This window comes from Podarcis filfolensis, assembly GCF_964270895.1.
Source record: "Podarcis filfolensis genome assembly, chromosome: 4".
NCBI lineage: Eukaryota > Metazoa > Chordata > Lepidosauria > Squamata > Lacertidae > Podarcis > Podarcis filfolensis.
Window position 1 is genome coordinate 42,210,171 of NC_139607.1, and position 19,029 is coordinate 42,229,199.

Genomic DNA, 19,029 nt, shown 5'->3' on the forward strand with positions numbered 1-19,029 from the left:
TTTACACAATTGAATCATGAGGGGGGAAACATGACCTAATCACAGCAATAAGTCCCATAAGTCCAGCAGAGCCAGCTGAACCTTCTGACAAACTGCACCTCTTATTCTGTCACTTTCCTATCTAACTGCCCTGCCTATGTTCAACAAAACTCATAACTAATGAAATATTTTTTCTTTTTTGCATCTGATTGATTGTTCCCAGAAAACTTTTTAACTATTACCTTGAGATGTCTGGCAAAAAAGGATTAAATAGAACTTGCTTTTTCCATGGCAGTTTTTAAATGCTTAGAATCCAATTCAGGTTTAGATAGCCTCTTGCAGCCTTTCTCAACCTGTGGATCCCCAGATGTTGGTGGACTACAACTCCCATCACCCCTAGCTAGCAAGGCCAGAGCTCAGGGATGATGGGAGTTGTAGTCCAACAACATCTGGGGACCCACAGGTTGAGAACTGCTGCAAGGAATTTCACTACCTTCCTAATGCTCTAATGCTTACTAAAGTCCTTAAAGGCCATCAAATGCTGAATAGCTCTTTCAGTTAATTCCTAGTGGCGTGCCAGCAAGCCCATGCATTTCACAGTGGGCTTTTGTCACACTTGCAAACAAATCAGCAAGCATATACCTAGTGGTTGCCACCGGTTCTGATGTTCATTGAGCCCAACAAGCTTTGGTCACACAGCTGACTGCTTTAAGGCAGGAGGAAAACTGTTGGTTCTACCTTCCAAGATCTATAGGAAACTTTTGATAAGTTTAACAGCAAGGCTACATATTTACACCAAGAGCTTTTACCTTGCTGCTACAGAACAGACTTTCACAAGAAAGACTTTATTTGCTGCTTCTAACAAATAACATGCAAGTGACATCCTTAAGTGACCTTTCACCACTGCCTCATGGATGCTGTGATCTTACACTCAAGGAAGTTATGCATTAACAACCACAGTCATACTGATCTTAACGAAAGAATCAAGCTACCAAACCATTTAGAGCTATGTGCATTTCAGTCATATACAAAGAGGCATCAAGATAAAAACATGCTCTAACAATGACCACATTTTAAACCTTTGTGACCAAACGCTAGCCCCGCTTTCTCTCAATTTTAAATACATATACAATGGAATACCATATATTCACATGTTTGGAAATCAATGTTAGAAGTACCGTATTTTGTGCTCTATAAGACTCACTTTTTCCCTCCTAAAAAGTAAGGGGAAATGTGTGTGCGTCTTATGGAGCGAATGCAGGCTGCACAGCTATCCCAGAAGACAGAACAGCAAGAGGGATTGCTGCTTTCACTGCGCAGCGATCCCTCTTGCTGTTCTGGCTTCTGAGATTCAGAATATTTTTTTTCTTGTTTTCCTCCTCCAAAAACTAGGTGCGTCTTATAGAGCGAAAAATACGGTACTTTATTTTCCTGCAACATCAAATGAAGCCGTAGTAAATAGATAGTATTTTTGTTTCAATTTTAGTGGTACAATGAATGACCTGTGAACAGAAGTTTGGCTGTGAACGCAAGACAGTCATTAGACTAAGAAAAAATGTACACTGGGTTTATCAATAGGGTTACGAACCTATACTAAATACTGCAAATACAAATCATCACAGAAACATTTGAAATGCTTTACTTTTTTTTCCTTGTTAAAAACCAAATCAGAAAACTAGAGTAATCTGATCAGCTAGGTTTATTGCATTATGAAAGTTTCTAGAGTGCATTTGATTTTTACAGTGGAATTTAGCACACACACTCTTGAAATTGCTTCCAAAAAACTTTGCGGAATGAATTTTTCTCTTTCATAATACTAGAATGGAATTGGTAGGAGACTCAGGACAGACAAAAGGTAGTACTTTACATGACACATAACTAACTTATGAAATTCACTGTCACAATGTATGCCAGTAGTCATTAAAAGATTAGAAAAAATATTTAATGGCTAAAAGTCATGATGGCTATATATTGAGTACTGTATGCCAACTAGTTTGCTAGGAGCAACAGCAAGTTCTACTTCCTAGAGGCATCTGGTTGGACAAAGTGCTTTTTCTTGATTTTATTAGTTTACTAATATATCCAATTTTTAGTTTGTCAAAGTTGCATGGAAAACATAACAAACTAATAGCTTAGACGAAAAGTTACCACAATAGAGGACATGTAAACACACGCAGCAGCACACATTTCGGATAAAGCAACTAAAAGTTGAATATAGATCCTCAAATCTTCATCCTTTGCAACTGAATAATGATTGGCAGTCCAAGTAACATAAAATTAGTCAACATCCACATAAATTTGGCAGAACTTACACCATCCCACTCCACAAGCTGTAACTAACATTAAAGAACATTTGCATTCCAAGACAACTTGCTCCCACAGGCTACAAAATAACAACTTCCTCATAAAATCTAATACTTCTGAAAGTATAAAATTTGGAGAAATCTCCCTTCGCTATCAGTAAAATGAAAGTCAGCTATGAATCCTCATTTTCAACCTGGTTGAATTTGTTTTCAACATGACAGGCTTCTCTTAGGACAAAAGTCTTTTCTACCTCATATCTTAATTGCCATTTGTTAGCAAAGGCTATTACTAGTCTAGGCTTGTTCACGCATAACCCTCAGAAACATATTTTGGGCCACAGGTTAGCCACCCTGAGGATTCCTTCCCCACCCACCCCCCCTTTTATTACATTGAAGACAGCAGCTTGGTATTCAGCTAAGTTTTACTCAGTGTTGACCCATTAAAATTAACAAGCATTACTAAGTTAGGTCCATTAATTGCATTAAAACGTAACTGAATATCACCCCTTCCTTGTCAATAAATACCATTCCAAAACTTTCAACCTATCTCCTATCCCTGCATTTGTTGTTTCACTAATTGGCTGACTTCTGTGACTGACAGCTATTCTGATTCACAGTTCTTAAAACACAAGAACAGGCCAAGCTGAAGATCTGTGCATACACATCTTCTGAGTAAATAACTGGCACAGGCTTGGTGCAGATGTAACCCAAGCCCATTTAACCTTAATTGAGACTTGTAGTGCTTCATCTCTCCCATTGGCATTTCTCCTGTTCTTTCAGTTTGGAGACTAACTGAATTCAGTACTACAGGTAGACCTACGTTTTCCTTACTATAGTTTAAACAAAAACTCAACCTGACACACTGGTTAGAAGCAGGTTTGCAAACCGTGGCTTGGTGCCAAGTCTGCTGCTACCATAGCTCATTCTGAAACTGAAAAGGAGGATTACCCATGCAAGAGGCACCAGCGCCAGGTATATGGGGCGCTGGGGGCTCCAGCCCTCTCAATGTTTTGAATCAGGGGACCCAGCCCCAATACTGAGGGGGCTGATACCCCCCCCCGCTGCTGCCAGATGCCCTTTGTGCACCCCAGCCCACACTTGGGAGCCAGGACAGGGCTGGGACGCGCAAGGGTGAAGATCACCCTCCACACGTCCTGCCCCTGCTGGGTGCATGCCGCGGGGAGGAGGTGGAGCTTGGAGCCCAGCACCACACTCCGCCTCCTCCCCACCCAGTGCTGCATCATGGACGCGTTACATGATGCATCGCATGATGCCCTCCCCCCATGTAAGGGGTAAGTTGGCGCCCCTGGCAAGAGAGGAAGGAAGAAGTCCATGAATCCACAATGCATTGTTGTCCTAAGAATGCTTCAGCTGATTGGGACTTGTTATGAAACACCTGTTGTTTGGAATTCAGTTACACCCACTTCCAGCAAGTCCTCCCACTTGCTATGAAACCCTGTTATACCAACTGCCAGGGACTAACTGTTAGGTGATACATGGAGGTAACTACAAAGATAGGCTGGATAACTACACAGTTTTGCATTGTGGATGCAGTCTTTTCTTTCCAGGGAACACCCAACTATGAAGTAACTTCCATACATATACTGCTCTTCCTTGAGCAGGTTACTTATTCTAGAAGATGAACTCTAAAAGAGAAATATACCAAGGATTAAATCATACACTATTCATCTAATGCCTTCTTTGCCTGTACCAAAAAACAGGAGAAAGCAATCCAGGCTCGAGATTTTGCCTAAACTTATTTGATATTGCTTTTTTAGAAAAGCACCACTGCCATACTGGGTCCCTATTTCTATCAACTTCTGGCTTTTGCATCTAGCCCTTTCTCTCTTCATCCCACCTTCAAATAATCCTCACTCATGTAGCGTTTGCATTTCCTTGAGAGTTCTTGATACTGCCAGGGCAAACTGGATTTTGAGAAAGGGCTGGAGACTATACCCAAAAGTTGCTAGAAGCTGGGACTGTGTGTGACAGCAACAGATCACTAGCTGAGGAGCAGCAGTAAAATAAAAAAAAAGTACAAAAAGTTTGGCCACTGGGAGAAGGTCCCTCTCTTCTTTTAAGAACTAGGGCAGGGACACAAGGTGTTATGTACATGTAGGCCTGGAAGCATCTCACTAAGATACTATGCTGTGAACTGACACCAAGACAACTATATTTTGGATACAGACTAGACTAATAAATACAGGTGACTCTCAACTTACACAGGGGTTATGCGTAAAGCCAAAATCATGTATAGTCAAAACACACTGGATTCAATGGCGAAGTAGGATTGCCAAAGTAATTTTCCCCAGAAACTCACCCCCTTCTGAATTTTTTAACTTTTTTTTGTCAAGCGTGTAAATCTGAATGTGCACAAGTTAAGTACATGTAAGTTGTGAACTGCCTGTAATATAAATGGAAACAGAAAATATGGATGAGAAACACACATATACTGATCTAACATAAAAAGTGAGCAAGTCCACAAGGAGAATAATGTATGAAAAGCAAAATAAGGTTTTAAAGATACATCAAATGTTTGTAACCAATGACTACAGTACACAACAATCAGAATACAACACATTTATTTAATAAATTTCAAAAGTGTGGCATTAGGGATAAGTGTTAGAAAATATACGTGTCGTTCTTGGTTGTTTAGTTTGGTCTTTAAAGGCTTCTATTTCACTCTATTGGCTCACAGAACTTAAGTCTAAAGCTAAGAAATTATTTAATGCAGCTTAGCATGAAAATACAAATGTATAAGGCTGGACACCTGACTTAAAAACCTAATTTTAAAATCAACCATATCATTAGGTTTCTTCTAATGCATATCAGTATCAAAATGTACATGGATTTAAACATTTTGCATATTCTTTTGAACAACTATTTTAGTCCTAATACAAAGAGAAATGCCAAACTGGTATGACAGCTTTACTTGATGGGTCACTGTTACAGAATCTTATATAACCCTATCTTCCTAATGATAGTTTTGTACTTGTGGCAGGTGATAACAAGTGCAGTGATTACACAAAGGTACTAACACTTTAGAACTTCTGTTTAAACAGAACTCTGTGTACAAGATAACACAGGCTGTGTACAGCCATCAGACGAAAATGCTATTGAAAATGTATTTGCTTTCTTAATATAAGGAAGAAGAAAAAACCTATCTACTTCGTAATTTGGCTGATCTTTGTTTAGTACTAGGCACCAAGAGATCTTCCCCCTCCTCCCAGCCAGGATTCCACCCATGTACAGCTGCAAAGTCGAGGTGGTATTCCATCTAACCTTTTCCTTTTCTGTGTTTTCCCATTTTTCCTGCCCCATACTGATGGGCTTCCTAGAATCAAAGTTTGCCCAACTCTTGAAATATCATATCTAGACCGAGGGGAAAGTTGCCACTGCTTGGGTAGTCTTCCTGAATTAAAAGCTTTGTTCCTGATTGATTGAAACTGCAGTCTGCTCTCCTAATAACCAGCTTCTCCAAAGGTCTCTTAATTCCTCAGGGAACCTTGCCCCTGTAAAGAATGCAGACCTCAACCCAGTGCACAACAGCAAGTCATTTTAATGAGTTTTGTACTGTTTCTAAATGTTTTGATATGGTACACCTCCCTGATGTTCTGCAAGAGGGAAGTATATACAGTGGTACCTTGGCTCTCAAATGCCTTGGTTTCAAAGAACTTGGAACCCAAACACTGCAAACCCGTTCCAGTTTGCGAACTTTTTTCAGAAGTTGAATGTGCTCCGTTTTGAGTGTTACACTTCCCATTTGAGTGCCATACTTCCGTTCGGGGTGCCACACTTCCGTTTGGAGTGTTACACTGAGGTCTATCTGTTTTTGCTATTTATTTTGCGTTTTTGTGGCTCTTTTTTTTTGTGTGTGACTGTGTGGAACCCAGTTCTGCTACCCATTGATTGTGTGACTGCAGTACATTGGTCTTGTTAGATAGTAAAATTCATGTTAAATTGCTGTTTTGGGAATTGTTATTAAAAGTCTGAAACAGATCAATCCATTTTGCATAACTTTCTATGGGAAAGCGCTCCTTGGTTTTGGAACGGACTTCTGGAACGGATTAAGTTTGAGAACCAAGCTACCACTGTAAATACATTTATAAACAGACATTTACCATCTCCCACTTCTCTGTCATTGGAGAAGACCAAATCTAAAAGAGGAACAGTATTATACAGTAACTTTCCAAGCAGACTGAGAATTCAGCTTCCTGCGATAGAACAACTCAGGCCCCAAACACCTAAAAAACCACTTCCTAATCTACAGACACACTTGGGTGTTGGCAGGGGAGGCCTCATTGATTATTCCACTGCCCTCGGAAGCTCAGAGACAAGGTAGCCCAAGAGAGGGCATTCTCTGCAGCAACCCCTAAACTGTGGAAATCCCTTCCCACAGAGGTGCATCTTGCACCATTATTATACAGCTTTCTGAGAACGCTGAACAGGTGCCTCTGTACCCTAGCTTTTGACACTTGAAATGTATATTTTTAGAATGATAATAATATAAATGATGATAATAAATACAGGAGTGCTTTAAGCCCCATAATAATCAGAGTTGTCTCTTCCAACAAAGAGGAGGTGGAACAGAAAGAGAACTGGTACTAAAGGCCCCAGCAAGAGGAGACTCATTTCCATTTGCCTTAAACTTCAGCCGCAAATGACAGAACGGCTGAAAAAAATAAAGAGCCGTAACAGAGCTCATTTCTACTTCTGGAGCACATCAACCTAGATCCTCCATTGATTCCATAGGAATCAAGAAAGAAAAGGGTAGGGTTAACAATATAAAATCAAGGGCAGAATTAAAAGCATAAAATAAAGTAACACCTATATTTCTAATACACTTTTGCATTTCTGATTTTCCACTTTATAAAAGAAGTCATAGTGTGCAATTGTGACATTGGACCTCCCGCAAAAGTCCATTTTCTGCAGGGGATTAAGGGGATCCTCGGGTGGTTTTCCCTCCCACTTGCTCCACAGGCAGGAATATACAAATTAGACAGATCTTACCTCAAGGAGAGAGGGTAACACCTCCAGTTGACAAGGTAATTCAGCTCAGAAGAAAGTATGTTAATCTCAGACAAAAGCACTGCATGCCATGGATACAAAAGGCAAGAACTGCAACTCTTAAGGAAGAGGAACATCCAATTAAAAAACCCAATACAAAACTGAACTGAACTGAGAATACTAAAAAACCCCCAGCATATAAACGAATTTGTCCAAGCTGCAACGAAGAGCCGAAACTAGCCTAGAGTGGGTAGGATCACCTCCATCCCCTGCAGAAAATGGACCTTCATTGGAGGTCCAATGTCACAATTTCCTGCCAGGGGTAAGGAATCCTTGGATGGGATGCACCAAAGCTACTGTCAGGTGGAGCCAGCTGTGGACCCTACCCCTAACCAGGGAACCACCTGTTGTAATACACACCTACTGAAAGAAGCTTTGGCAGATACATAGATATTGATCCTGTAATGTCTCACAAAGATAGACAGAGAAGAGTAGGTGGCGGCCCTACAAATATCCAAAGTGTCAAAGACAGCTGAAGCAGAGGCACTCCTAGTGAAGTGAGTAGTGACCCCAGCCAGCAAGGCCGAATCAGAAACCACATAGCACTTGGAAATGCATCCTGTCAGCCATCTGGAAAGTGTAGCAGCTGAAACCTTCTTTCCCATGGTCTGTGGTTGGAAGGAGATGAACAGGGAGTCAGACAGGCAGGATTTCTTCTCTTTAGACAGACATGCAGTGCTCATTGTTAAGTCCAGAGCACCATTCCCTCTCCTTGTCCAATCTAGGATGGGGACAGAAAGAAGGTAAGATGACATCCTGGCTCCTATGAAAACTTGAGTTAAAATATGGGGACCAACTTCTGCATCACTGAATCTTTGTGAAACAAGGACAGTTCCTTACATGCTGAGAGTTCCCCCAGTTGTGAGACTCAATGTGCTGATGTAATAGCTACTGGGAAAAGCACTTTCTAGAAGAAAGAAGGCCGATTTCAAAAAGCTGAAGGAATTACTAGGTGACATCCCATCGTCAGACATACTCAAAGAGAAGGGAGTCAAAGATGGATGGGAGTTCCTTAAAGGTGAAATATTGGAGGGGGGGGATGCAGAATTCCAACAAGAAAGAAAGATGGGAGGCATCTAAAGAAAACAGTGTGGCTACACAAAGGAGTTTACAAATGGGCTGAGATTTAATAAGGGCATGTATGAGAAATGAAGAAATGAAAGAAAATCATGAAGGAAGAGCACACAGGTGGGCCAAAGCTTAGAATGAGATCAGGCTTGCAAGAGATGGTAAAAATAATAAAAACAGTTTCTTTGGCTATGCTCAAAGCAAGAGGAAGAACAAGAAAATACTAGGCCCTCTACTACTGAGGCTGAGTGGTGTAACCCCAGAACAAAGCACACTGATATCCCATATCATGTGAAAGATCATATTCAGCAAGGTCTAGTTAAGTTCCAATACTGTTCTTCAGAGTCTATGCTGGCAGATATATTTACAAAGCCTGTATCTGCAGAAAAGAACAAGTCTGCAACTTTTCCATTAGGTATCACAAATTGAAATATTTCAAGGCAACAGCCCAACAGAAGGGGTGTTGGTGTAATTTGGGAATATATGCGAAATTGCACGAACTGCTTGGTCAATGTTTTGAGTTGCCCTTCCTCTGCAACTGATTTCTGTTGAGGGTTAGGACGTCAACTATGGTGGGCCTCTTGAAAGGCTACAGCTCAAGGCTACAGGCCTCTGGCATGACTCAAATAATGTGTAAACGTGCATTAGCAGGTATAAAACCAAGGCTGCATTCAGCAGCAAGGTGGTGTGTGGTGGTGGTGGAACTCTCCCAAAACTTGGACCTCTCTGTATATTTGGATCTCTTCAGTTTAACCTCTAAGACCAAGTTACTGTACTTAGTAGAATAGTTTATGATGTACCAGCATCTCTTAACTATGTGTATAATATGTCTAAATTGTCTTGTGTCTTGAAGCAATAAAACATTTTACACTGAACTGTGTGGGCAAGTAGCTTTCTTCACCGTCAATTCTGGAAAGGCTGACAATGGGAAAGGTAGAAGACTCTTGAGTTTTGCTGGACCACACTGGTATTGGTGTGATATAGAAATGCTATCAAGGAAGCCCCCAGCTGATAAGATGCTCCATGATGGTATGAAGGGTTTCCATTCTGAACCTGCATTTCTGGATGTGCCTGTTCACCCTCTTCAAACCCAGTATGACCCTGAAATCTCCCTTCTTCTTTGGGAATACGAAGACTAAATATGGGGTAGCAGCTGTAGCAATGCTCTGTTGGGGACAAGAGCTCTATAACACTGATGGATATCAGGCGCTGAATGGCTGCTAAGACCAGATGGTGTAATTTTCCTTTTTGGATATGGGAGAAATCACAAAGTAGTCATAAGGTAAGTAGGCAAAGTCTACAGTATACCCTTCCCTCACAGTTTGCAGAACCCTCTGATCTGTTGTCATCTCTCTTCAACAAAGGAAGAACTATCGCAGACGACCCTCAACTGGAAGTTCCTGCAGCTGACTTAGGGAGTCCGGACTGAGTTGCCTTCTTTCCTCCCTGCTGACTCTGTCCAGAGCCTCTGGAATTGGAGAACTGGTTCTACTGTTGCCTGGGATAGAATCTGTCCACCCCACTGGTACCGCTGGCATCTGTTGTCTTTAGAACCATAGGCACCCTTGGAGGGCTGAAAGGAGCTACGCCCAAACTGACACCCCACAGCTTTTTTTCTTATTCTTAGTTTCCACCAAGTAGGGCTCTAAGAGGTCACCAAACAGCCTGCCCCCTAGAAAAGGGCCTGTAGCTAGATTACCCTTACACTTGGAATCTGTGTTCCACATCTCAAACCATAGGTATTTCCTAATAGCTACATTGACTGCCATGGCCCTTGCAGCATACTACATGGCATCTAGGCTATCATCAGCCATAGAGGCAGCTGTCCTCTCCAGCTTTCAAATTCCCTAGAGAAGGTGGGAGTTATTAGCCAGAACCTCCTCCAGAAGTCTTCGCCCATTTTAGGGAGGCCCTGGCCATCAAGAGTGAGGCTGTGGCCACCCTAATTTCCAATGTAGTAGTTTCATGGGCACGCCTCAGCAGGATCTCTGTCCTCTCTTATCATCTGAGTTCCTAGCTAATTTATCTGTGTCCTTGGCTGCCAGTGTTCTTGCTGCCCTCCTGTGGCGCAATGGGTTAGTGTGTCTGGCTGTCAATCAGAAGGTTGGTGGTTCAAGTCCAACCAGGGATGGCTGTGGGCAGAATTCCTGCACTGCAGATGGTTGGACTGCACAATCTTCCAGGTCTCTTTCAACTCTACAATTTTATGGTTCTGTGCCATCAAAACTAAACAAGCACCCAGGAGGAGGAATTAGTTTAGCCGTACTATCAGACTGAAAGGTATAAAGCCTTTTAGGCCCATTCAGCTGGCAGAGCCTTCTTGAAAACAGATGGAAAAGTTATCAAATGAGATTGGAGGGTTGGGTACGTTTCACTTCAGAGGCTCCCTCCTCCCACCCCAAGATCTTAGGAGCAGGGATCTCTAAGATATGACTTGCCTTTTTAAGAGGGCAAAATCCTTGGTAGAAAACAAGCAAGACAAAGGTGCAGAAAACGCCTCCTCCTCCACACTGGCTGGTAATTCCCCCTCCTCCTTGTTGGAAGCCATGGCAGACACAGCAGCTTCATCCTCCTCCAATTCACCCACAGCCGATCACAAGTCTGAAAGCTTGTTGCCTGCTCTGCAGCCCCTGCCTGGCACCACCAATCTGTGGCTGCTGATTGGAGGCTGAGGCAGAGGAATAGACTTGCCTTCAGACCTCTGAGCTGCCTCAGCTCCCTCTCTTCTGGCCCAGCATTTTAGTGACACCAAGATGTCCTCTTCCAGCTGCCCAGAGGTGGCCCTATACCTGCAAAGGTTAGATCACCACCTAGATTTGGAAACAGCTGCTGCATCACTACAGCCAGGAGAGGAGGAAGGTGAGGAATAGCTCTCTGCCCCCAAAAGAGCAGGAAAGAGCCTATGCAGGAGTCGTCACTGAGGAATCTTTAGCTCACCACTAAAGGGAGCATTGTGCACTGTGAGGCCCTCTCTCCTGCCCAAACCTGAGGTAAGACTTAGGGCTGGGCTCCAGGCCATGGCTGAGTGGAAAGGAGCAGGCGCAAAAAGGCCATCTGAGGGACTGGGCCCACACCAACCCCCAGGCCTTGTACCAATATGTCAGATCCGCCAACAAAACTTGGGAGTTGAGAGCTGCGCTGTCGATCACTAGATGAGGGGATGACACAAAGTTCAGTGTCTGCAGACCCTCCAAAACCTCAGCTCTCTCAATGGGCTAACTGGAAGGCAGGGGCAAGGCCAGCACCCATCTTAACTGCCTTTCCGTCAGGTCAGCCATCCCCTCCTCCACAGCCTCTGCTGGCTTCCTGGGATGAAACTGTTAGCAAACTTGAGCATACACTGAGGGAGACAGCCCACCGCCATGGGTAACCTCTGCTCCTCTGGCCTCTTCTTGCGAGGAATCAGTCAAAAAAGGGCGGTTGTGAGCAGACGACTCACAGACGACTCAAGACATTCTTGTCATTGAATTCTCTGTAAATTGGACTTTGTTGACCAATTCTCTTTTTCCCCCACAGGGAATTGGTCAACAAAGTCAACCCTTTCCTCAGAAAGCTAAGGACGGCAGCATATAACTATTACTCAACCTGCACTGCAGCAAGGCAGGAATGAAACAGGAGGCATTACCCTCCTACCATGAGGTAAAATTTGTCTAATTTGCATATGTGGAACAAGTGGAAGGGACAACCATCCGAGGATCCCCTCCCCGCTGCAGGAATATATTTTGTTTCACTGATTACAATACATGTCGTCTTGTCAATCACCTTGCTGTACTTGTTTATGAGGTTTTCTCTATCACTAACAATCAGAAAAAGCTGCAAACCTACCTTTTTCCTGGCTGTAAATCCTGCTAGTTTGCATTTGGGGGGTTTTGTTTTGTTTTGTTCTAAAAGCTAGATGGCACTTGTTTCAGACATTGACGACTTCAATGTTCCATTTTCTAAAACAGTGTCTTATTTTTCCCTCCTCCTATTTCTGGAAATTTTACCTATTAACAGCATGCTGCCCTAAACGTAAGGATGAATTCTATCTATTGCTTTCAAACGCACCAACCTTTTCAAATACACTGGATGGTGTCATCAAACAAAACCTGATGTTCTGAATGATGGTGTCGGTATGCCTCCAGCGTCTTCTATCATGCCGCAGCCAAGCCTGAACAGCCTCGTAGAGCTCTATCTCTGGGAATCTGCTCAGACGATCATTATCCAAGTAAGTCATAAGCTTTTCAAAGCTCAGATAGGACAAGAAGTCAGGTCTGGCCATGAGAGGCACAAAGTTTTCTAACAAAAAGGAATCCAGCTTTTCTCTGACGCCCTCGATGTTTACACCAAAGTCATCTAAAAGTCTCATAATTTCTGCACAGTTTTCCAGGCATATTTTTGCTAATAGAAAGGAGCAGCAGAACTTCACCACCTCTATAAGCTGGACGTACATGGCAGCTTGCAGGATTTCATGAACAGTGCTCATACTCAGTTCAATGGTTCCATAGTACATGAATTGGAGAACATGGCTGAAGCCTGTTGCAGTTAGGCCTTTCAAATGGATTTTGTCCTGATCTCGCTCCCTCATATCAGCAGTGAACATAATCCTGAAATAATCACTTTGGGTGGCAAGCAATGCCTTATGAGCCTGAAACTGGTGGTCCTCAATAACAAGAGTGACGTCAAGAAGCAATCCCTCCTCATACAGTGTTCTGAACCCAGCAGAGACGCTGGTGTCATGGATGGAGGAACTAAATCCTTCCACGTCCCCTGCCATGAATCACCTGGGGAAAAATGTAAATAAAGAAATGTTATGATTTCTAAAGATTCATGAAAATGTAGAAACATATAAAACTTGTGTTTATCATGCTTTGTGAATAGTGTTAGTTGCCTTTTATTTTTAACAAATCAATAACCAATATAAGAAATTTTGCTTTGCAGAAGGGAGAAGCTGTTCATGAAAATTACTTACAGCAAAATTTCAAAACTGTAAACATTTAAGCTCTTTTATCTCCAAACTCTTGCATTACCTATATTGGCTGAGATCTAGCATAGTGGGCAGAGTGTTAGGTTTGAACTTGGAAGACAAAATCAGTCTTGCTATTTGCAAGTGGCAAGGTAGGATAATTCTTGCTCTTACAAATGAAAGGATCCTAAAGCAGATGGAACTATACTCTTCAAAAGTGTCATTCAGAAGTTCAGCTGAGACTGCTGCAGCTTAACAATACTATGCCATGGCATAGGCAATTTGCCATGGTGGAGATCATTTTGGTGTAGCAGCCGTATTGTTCAAGTACCGTGATATACTCAGACTGCATCTCTCCCCATGTCCTAGAAAAAATTTCCAAATGCTGACTTAAAAACACAAGCTGGTAAGCAGCAATGTTACCTGGAACAGACACTTCATGGCAACATCACAAAAAACACACAACAACAAAAAAACCTGTCTACTATTTGGATTGAAAATATGGTAAAAAAAAAATTAGTTCTTTAAGGGACACAACAATCTATTGCTAAAGATTTTCTTTTTGTTTCTTATAAATGTCTAGGAAGCTCTGCCTCCAGGAAGCAAGCCTGTATCGGGGTGGGAAGAGGTATGCCACCATGGACAACCTTTGCTCCCCCAAACTCCCAAGCCAAAGAATCTGCTAAGAACAGCAGGCTAGCAAGCTGAGCTGTAGAAAAAATATATATTTGGCTGGTATGCTCTAAATTTGAATGAATTCATGAAGACCTCTCCTAACGTAATGGCATGACAGAAAACATCTGTCGCCCAACCTGCGTGGAACTAGGCAGGAGAAAATTGGAAGGTTGCCTCCCACATGAGGTAGTGAGATCTAATTTGCATATTGACCTGCCTAGTGGAGTAAGTGAGAGGGACAATCCATTCCAGGATCCCCTCCTCCCTGAAGGAAAAAATGAAATTTATCATGCTTTTTGCAATGTGGACTTCGGCAGGATTTTAACATATGTCAACCAGGCAATTTCCATGGCACAGCCTGTACACAGACATGGTATATTCTGCCATGGAAAATCTTTGCACAGGCAGATAATCCATCTTGTAAGCAGCATGGCATGTTATGGGCCCCATCAGAAAAAGTGACATCTTTAGCATGCTAATTTGTTCTGCAACACCAAGTTAAACATGTCAAATGTTGGAAGAACTCCTCTACTTTTAACACATATGCGGATCACTGAGAGTAAATACTGCTAACAGACAATCAATTTAGAAAGCTTAAATTCACTGTGTTTTAAAAACAATGTTGGCAAGTTCTCCAAGTTCTTCCAAGGTTGCTAGCACTTACTCAAATAAAAATTCAAAAGGCAAGCAGTGTAGTAAAGAAGTGCATTTCTGAAACAGAAGCGGGCACCTTTGAATTCAAATTCGGAAAGTTATAACTTACGTTGTAAAACCTTACATGGACTGGTTCTTACCTTCATATCATTAAACACAGTAGTATAGCAAAATAATAATACCACTTAATATTTTTGTAAGACTACATCATCATTCCCCAATGACACCTTCAAGCACAGTTGTTCTTAGAATCTTTGTCCTTAATTTTATTTACTCCTTGTTAGCAATGCCTGCATATCACAATAAGTCAGGGTTGCTAGCTTATTTATTGGGAACAAAGAGCATATTACCCATTCATTCCTGCTTCATACCACCTCTAGTGTGAGCAGGAGAAACAAGACAGAAAGTCTCAATTTCCATGACATTCAAACCCAGAATCCTGGTTTGTTGCTCCCTTACATGCCAGAATTACAGCCTGGCCTGAAACCATGGTTTGTATTGGTTTATGAATCATGGCTCTTTATAGAGAGCAACAAACAACGATCCCAAGTGACTATCACAGTGGCCAAGCTTAACTGCAGCTTTCTAATTTGTTTCTTGCACTGAGAGAAAAGTGAAGTGGAAGCCATCAACAGAGTGTAGAAGCACATTGTTGTTCATTCCTAATATACTATAATAGGCCAGTAACTCTGCCTAATCATTGTAGTGTGTGAATGCAGCCATTATGTCTTCACTGTTCTCAATAAGCCACGTATGTTTAGTAACAGCAAAAGTACAATGGGATTGCTACCGCAATCAACAGCAGTTGCTATGCCCAACAGTCTCAAACCCTACACCACCTACACCTTTAATTTTCTTATCAGATAAGAAAACCAATCCACATTTTTCAGTTCTTATTTTGTAATATGCCAGGGGTGGGGAACCTATAGCTTGACAGATACTTGTTAGCCTACAATCTTATCACCCCTGACCATTGGCCATGCTGTCTAACAGAGGGCCAAAAGTTAGCTATCTCTATATTATGCAATGTAATTTTACCCTTTTACTATCTTCTGTATTTGCAGCACATGCATCTTATGTACTAGTATATGTGCTTCAGCACCACATAATACTAAAATTGTACTAAAATTAGATATCAGGTATTAACTGATCTGTTAAGGTGAGAAACTGCTCATTTTGGGGTAGAAACAAGAAATGAAAGTCATATATACAGAGTGAGTCACGTCTATCAAAGGACAGGGCCAATCAGAATTTGGATGTAGCAATCATTTCCTGGAATGACCATTTAGGCAACTGGTATTATTTAGAAAGGCTTTTATGTTTTTGGCCCTAACATTTAACCTGAAATATCAACTGATACTTAGTTACACTGATGTAAACCATTCAAATATTATGAAAAAGAAATCTGAATTGGCTCACTATTCTAGAAGCACTACTGCTTAATAATGAACATCAGGAAAATCGACAAAAATGTGCTTGGCATTTCACACTTCACAGAATCAGCATGTTTGCCCTTTACCCAAACTGAGTCTTCTACCACTGCTCTTTCTGTACCATTGATTTTGCATACAATGAATTTTGTGAAAGTGACAACTAAGCATCTGAATCTGCATAGACACCTGCTATTTCATGTGCTTTTGAAGACAACTTAGAAGTCAATGTTAGCTACATTTGGTGTAAGAGTAGGGAAACTGTGACCTTCTGAATGTTTTGTACTACAACTCCCATCAGCATCAGCCAACATGGCACACAGCCAGGAATTTTGGGAGTTGGACCAGCAACCTCTGGAGGGCTACAGATTCCCCACCCCCAATACAGAGAAAACCACCGCATATTGAGTTTATATATGTAATTTCTCAGAAAAACAGTAGTTTACAGTGTTCTAGGTGGCTACTGGGATGGATTGGATAAATGTTTTAGTAAATAAAGAGGTAACCAAGACTCTTGGCCAGTCACAGTATGTCACTGATAAAATCTAGAATAACTGTTTTCTACTTTCTGGCGAATTAGGAAAGGATGCTGCTTCCAAACACAAGGAACAGAGAGCTATTATGAAGAGTGAAGTTCAGATGAACAATGACTAGTCGAAAGAAGATTACCAAAAGACTTATTCATAGTTAAATGTATCTCATTTTCTGCAGAAACGTAACATTGATCACAATGATTTCTGATGTTCTGATGATTCCCTTTGGTATAAATGCTTGTTACATAGAATAAACCAGGCTGCAACTGGTTGAACTGATGTCATATAGGATGCAAATCACAAAAGTAACCTGGAGCAATGTGTGTGAAGAAAGATACAGATGTGAGACTCAGAGTTACTCCCTCAATACAACTGCAAACCAAGAGTTACAGCTTCTTAAAAGTTAATGAAAGTAGGATTAAGATAGTAATCCTAATGCCATTTACCTAAGAGTAAGACTCATTGAATTCAATAGGACTTACTTCTGAGTAGTGTTCAAAACTCCCATTGCACATTTTGCAACAGGGAATTTCATTAGCGGCAGCAGTTTCTGAGCTCTGGGCGCAGTACTGCACCAAAGATTTCAGATTAAAACTATAGAGTAGAAGGAAAGGAGGACCTTTTTCTGCCTCCCCACTTCCAGCTACTCTCTGAAGACTGGAGAAGAGACCCTCTTAAGAATGTTAGAGGGATGAGCAGGGGAAGGACTAAACCATGTGAAAAATGAACATAATATTTTAGCTGAAGTTTATTCATTTTCAGCTTTGTATTCTTGTTATAAAAAAGTGTGCCTAGACATTCCGTTGTTGCACCCATAACCTAGGTTTAAGGTGCCATTTAGCTCCTAACTTTCATATCTCAGTTTCTAAAACTGCTTCTGAGTAGGCATGGTTAGAAATGCACCTTTCTTTCTTTTTTAACCTTTCTTGCGGAGACAATCTGGAACAAACAAGCATCTCTTGAGGGGCAACAGTTAATTTGACACAAGTACCATTGCTCCACACAACCAAAAAGAGGAGTCAAGGATAATGCTATAAAAAAGATGCCACTGCCACTGATAGATGCTCAATGATTCTGATCAAAAATGTTTAATTAAGCTGTCAGTCTGAGACATTAAGGAAGGCCAAAGCACTGCCATTCATTAAGGTAACTGAAGTACATTATACTGTGATGTACAACCACAACAGTGAGTGCACATACAGTGACTGAAGAGAGATATTTCACAGAATATATAATGAACACATTCTACTAATGGCAGATGGCTTGCAAAATCATACCATCTACCAGACTGTTCATGTATGAAAACAATCATTGGTAAATAAACAAAGATTTCAACCTCCATTACCATGAGGCTGGAATCAAAGCTGCCATGGTATGTAAACTACACTACATTATTCTTCATTTCTTGCCTACAATCAGATGTAAGGCAGAATGTTCAGTAAATTGTTCTTGTTTCAGAAAAAATAATTGCACTGCACATATCTGTGTACATGTAAATGCCGCTAATGAAATTATAGCATTAACCAATTTACAAAGCAAAATATATGCATAATAAAAAGCAGCAGATTATAGTTAAGGGTGAAGTTTGGGTTGCTCATTTTATTCCTCACGGCTACATTTTGCGATTTCCATAAGAAGCTTCTAGAAACAACTATTTTTTTAAATGACAATCACTGCCAAACAAGACAGATTTGGATTGGTCCTATATTCTATTTACATTTTACATTTGAGCAAATTTTCACACTTCTACTATGAAAGGAGCAATACTTTGCTACTATAATATTTACATTGCTGATTTAATAGTATATTATTAAGGACTAAAGTTAAGGTATTAGGATCTCAAACTAAATAAACAAGCAGACAGGTGGTATCTCTGAAAGCTACATTAAATTGATACTAACAGAAGACAACACAGTTCTGAATAGAGCCAACTGAAAACCCATGGGCTCTACAAATTATTGTACAAAAAGATTTATCCTATGCACCATAAACTTTTAATTTTTTTATATAATTAGGAGTTTCTTCCATATTTCAACGATTTCCTATACTGTATTCAACTTTCATCTTAGTATTTGTGCAAATTTGTAATGTGGCTAGAGACTCAACACTGTAAACAGTGCTGGATTTTGCCCAGTAAGAGCCACACTTAAATTTCAACACAGCCTTCGATAGTTGAGGCCTGAGTTTCAGAAAGTACTACTATATTTTAGAGGCACTCTGTGAACAAAGCTAAAAAATTAACCTAATATTTATACAACAAGGCTTGTAAGGTTATCTTTCAGCAGCACTAGACACCTTGCTGCTACATTTAAATCAGGGCCACACAATTTAGTTGGTTTATTATATTATTAAACTTTAGAACTTTTCATTGACTA

The 19,029-nt window shown here is 41.0% G+C and overlaps 1 protein-coding gene across 7 annotated transcripts in view; it reads right to left on the minus strand.

The window, feature by feature from the left end:
* Positions 1-19,029, minus strand: part of KLHL15 (kelch like family member 15) — a 29,145-nt gene that overhangs the window by 6,318 nt on the left and 3,798 nt on the right. For all 7 annotated transcript variants that reach the window (XM_083612358.1, XM_083612357.1, XM_083612353.1 and 4 more), the window contains one exon: positions 12,469-13,180. In XM_083612358.1, coding sequence (XP_083468484.1) covers positions 12,469-13,173 — 705 coding nt within the window. In that variant the 5' untranslated portion in view covers positions 13,174-13,180. The remainder of the gene's footprint in view (positions 1-12,468; positions 13,181-19,029) is intronic.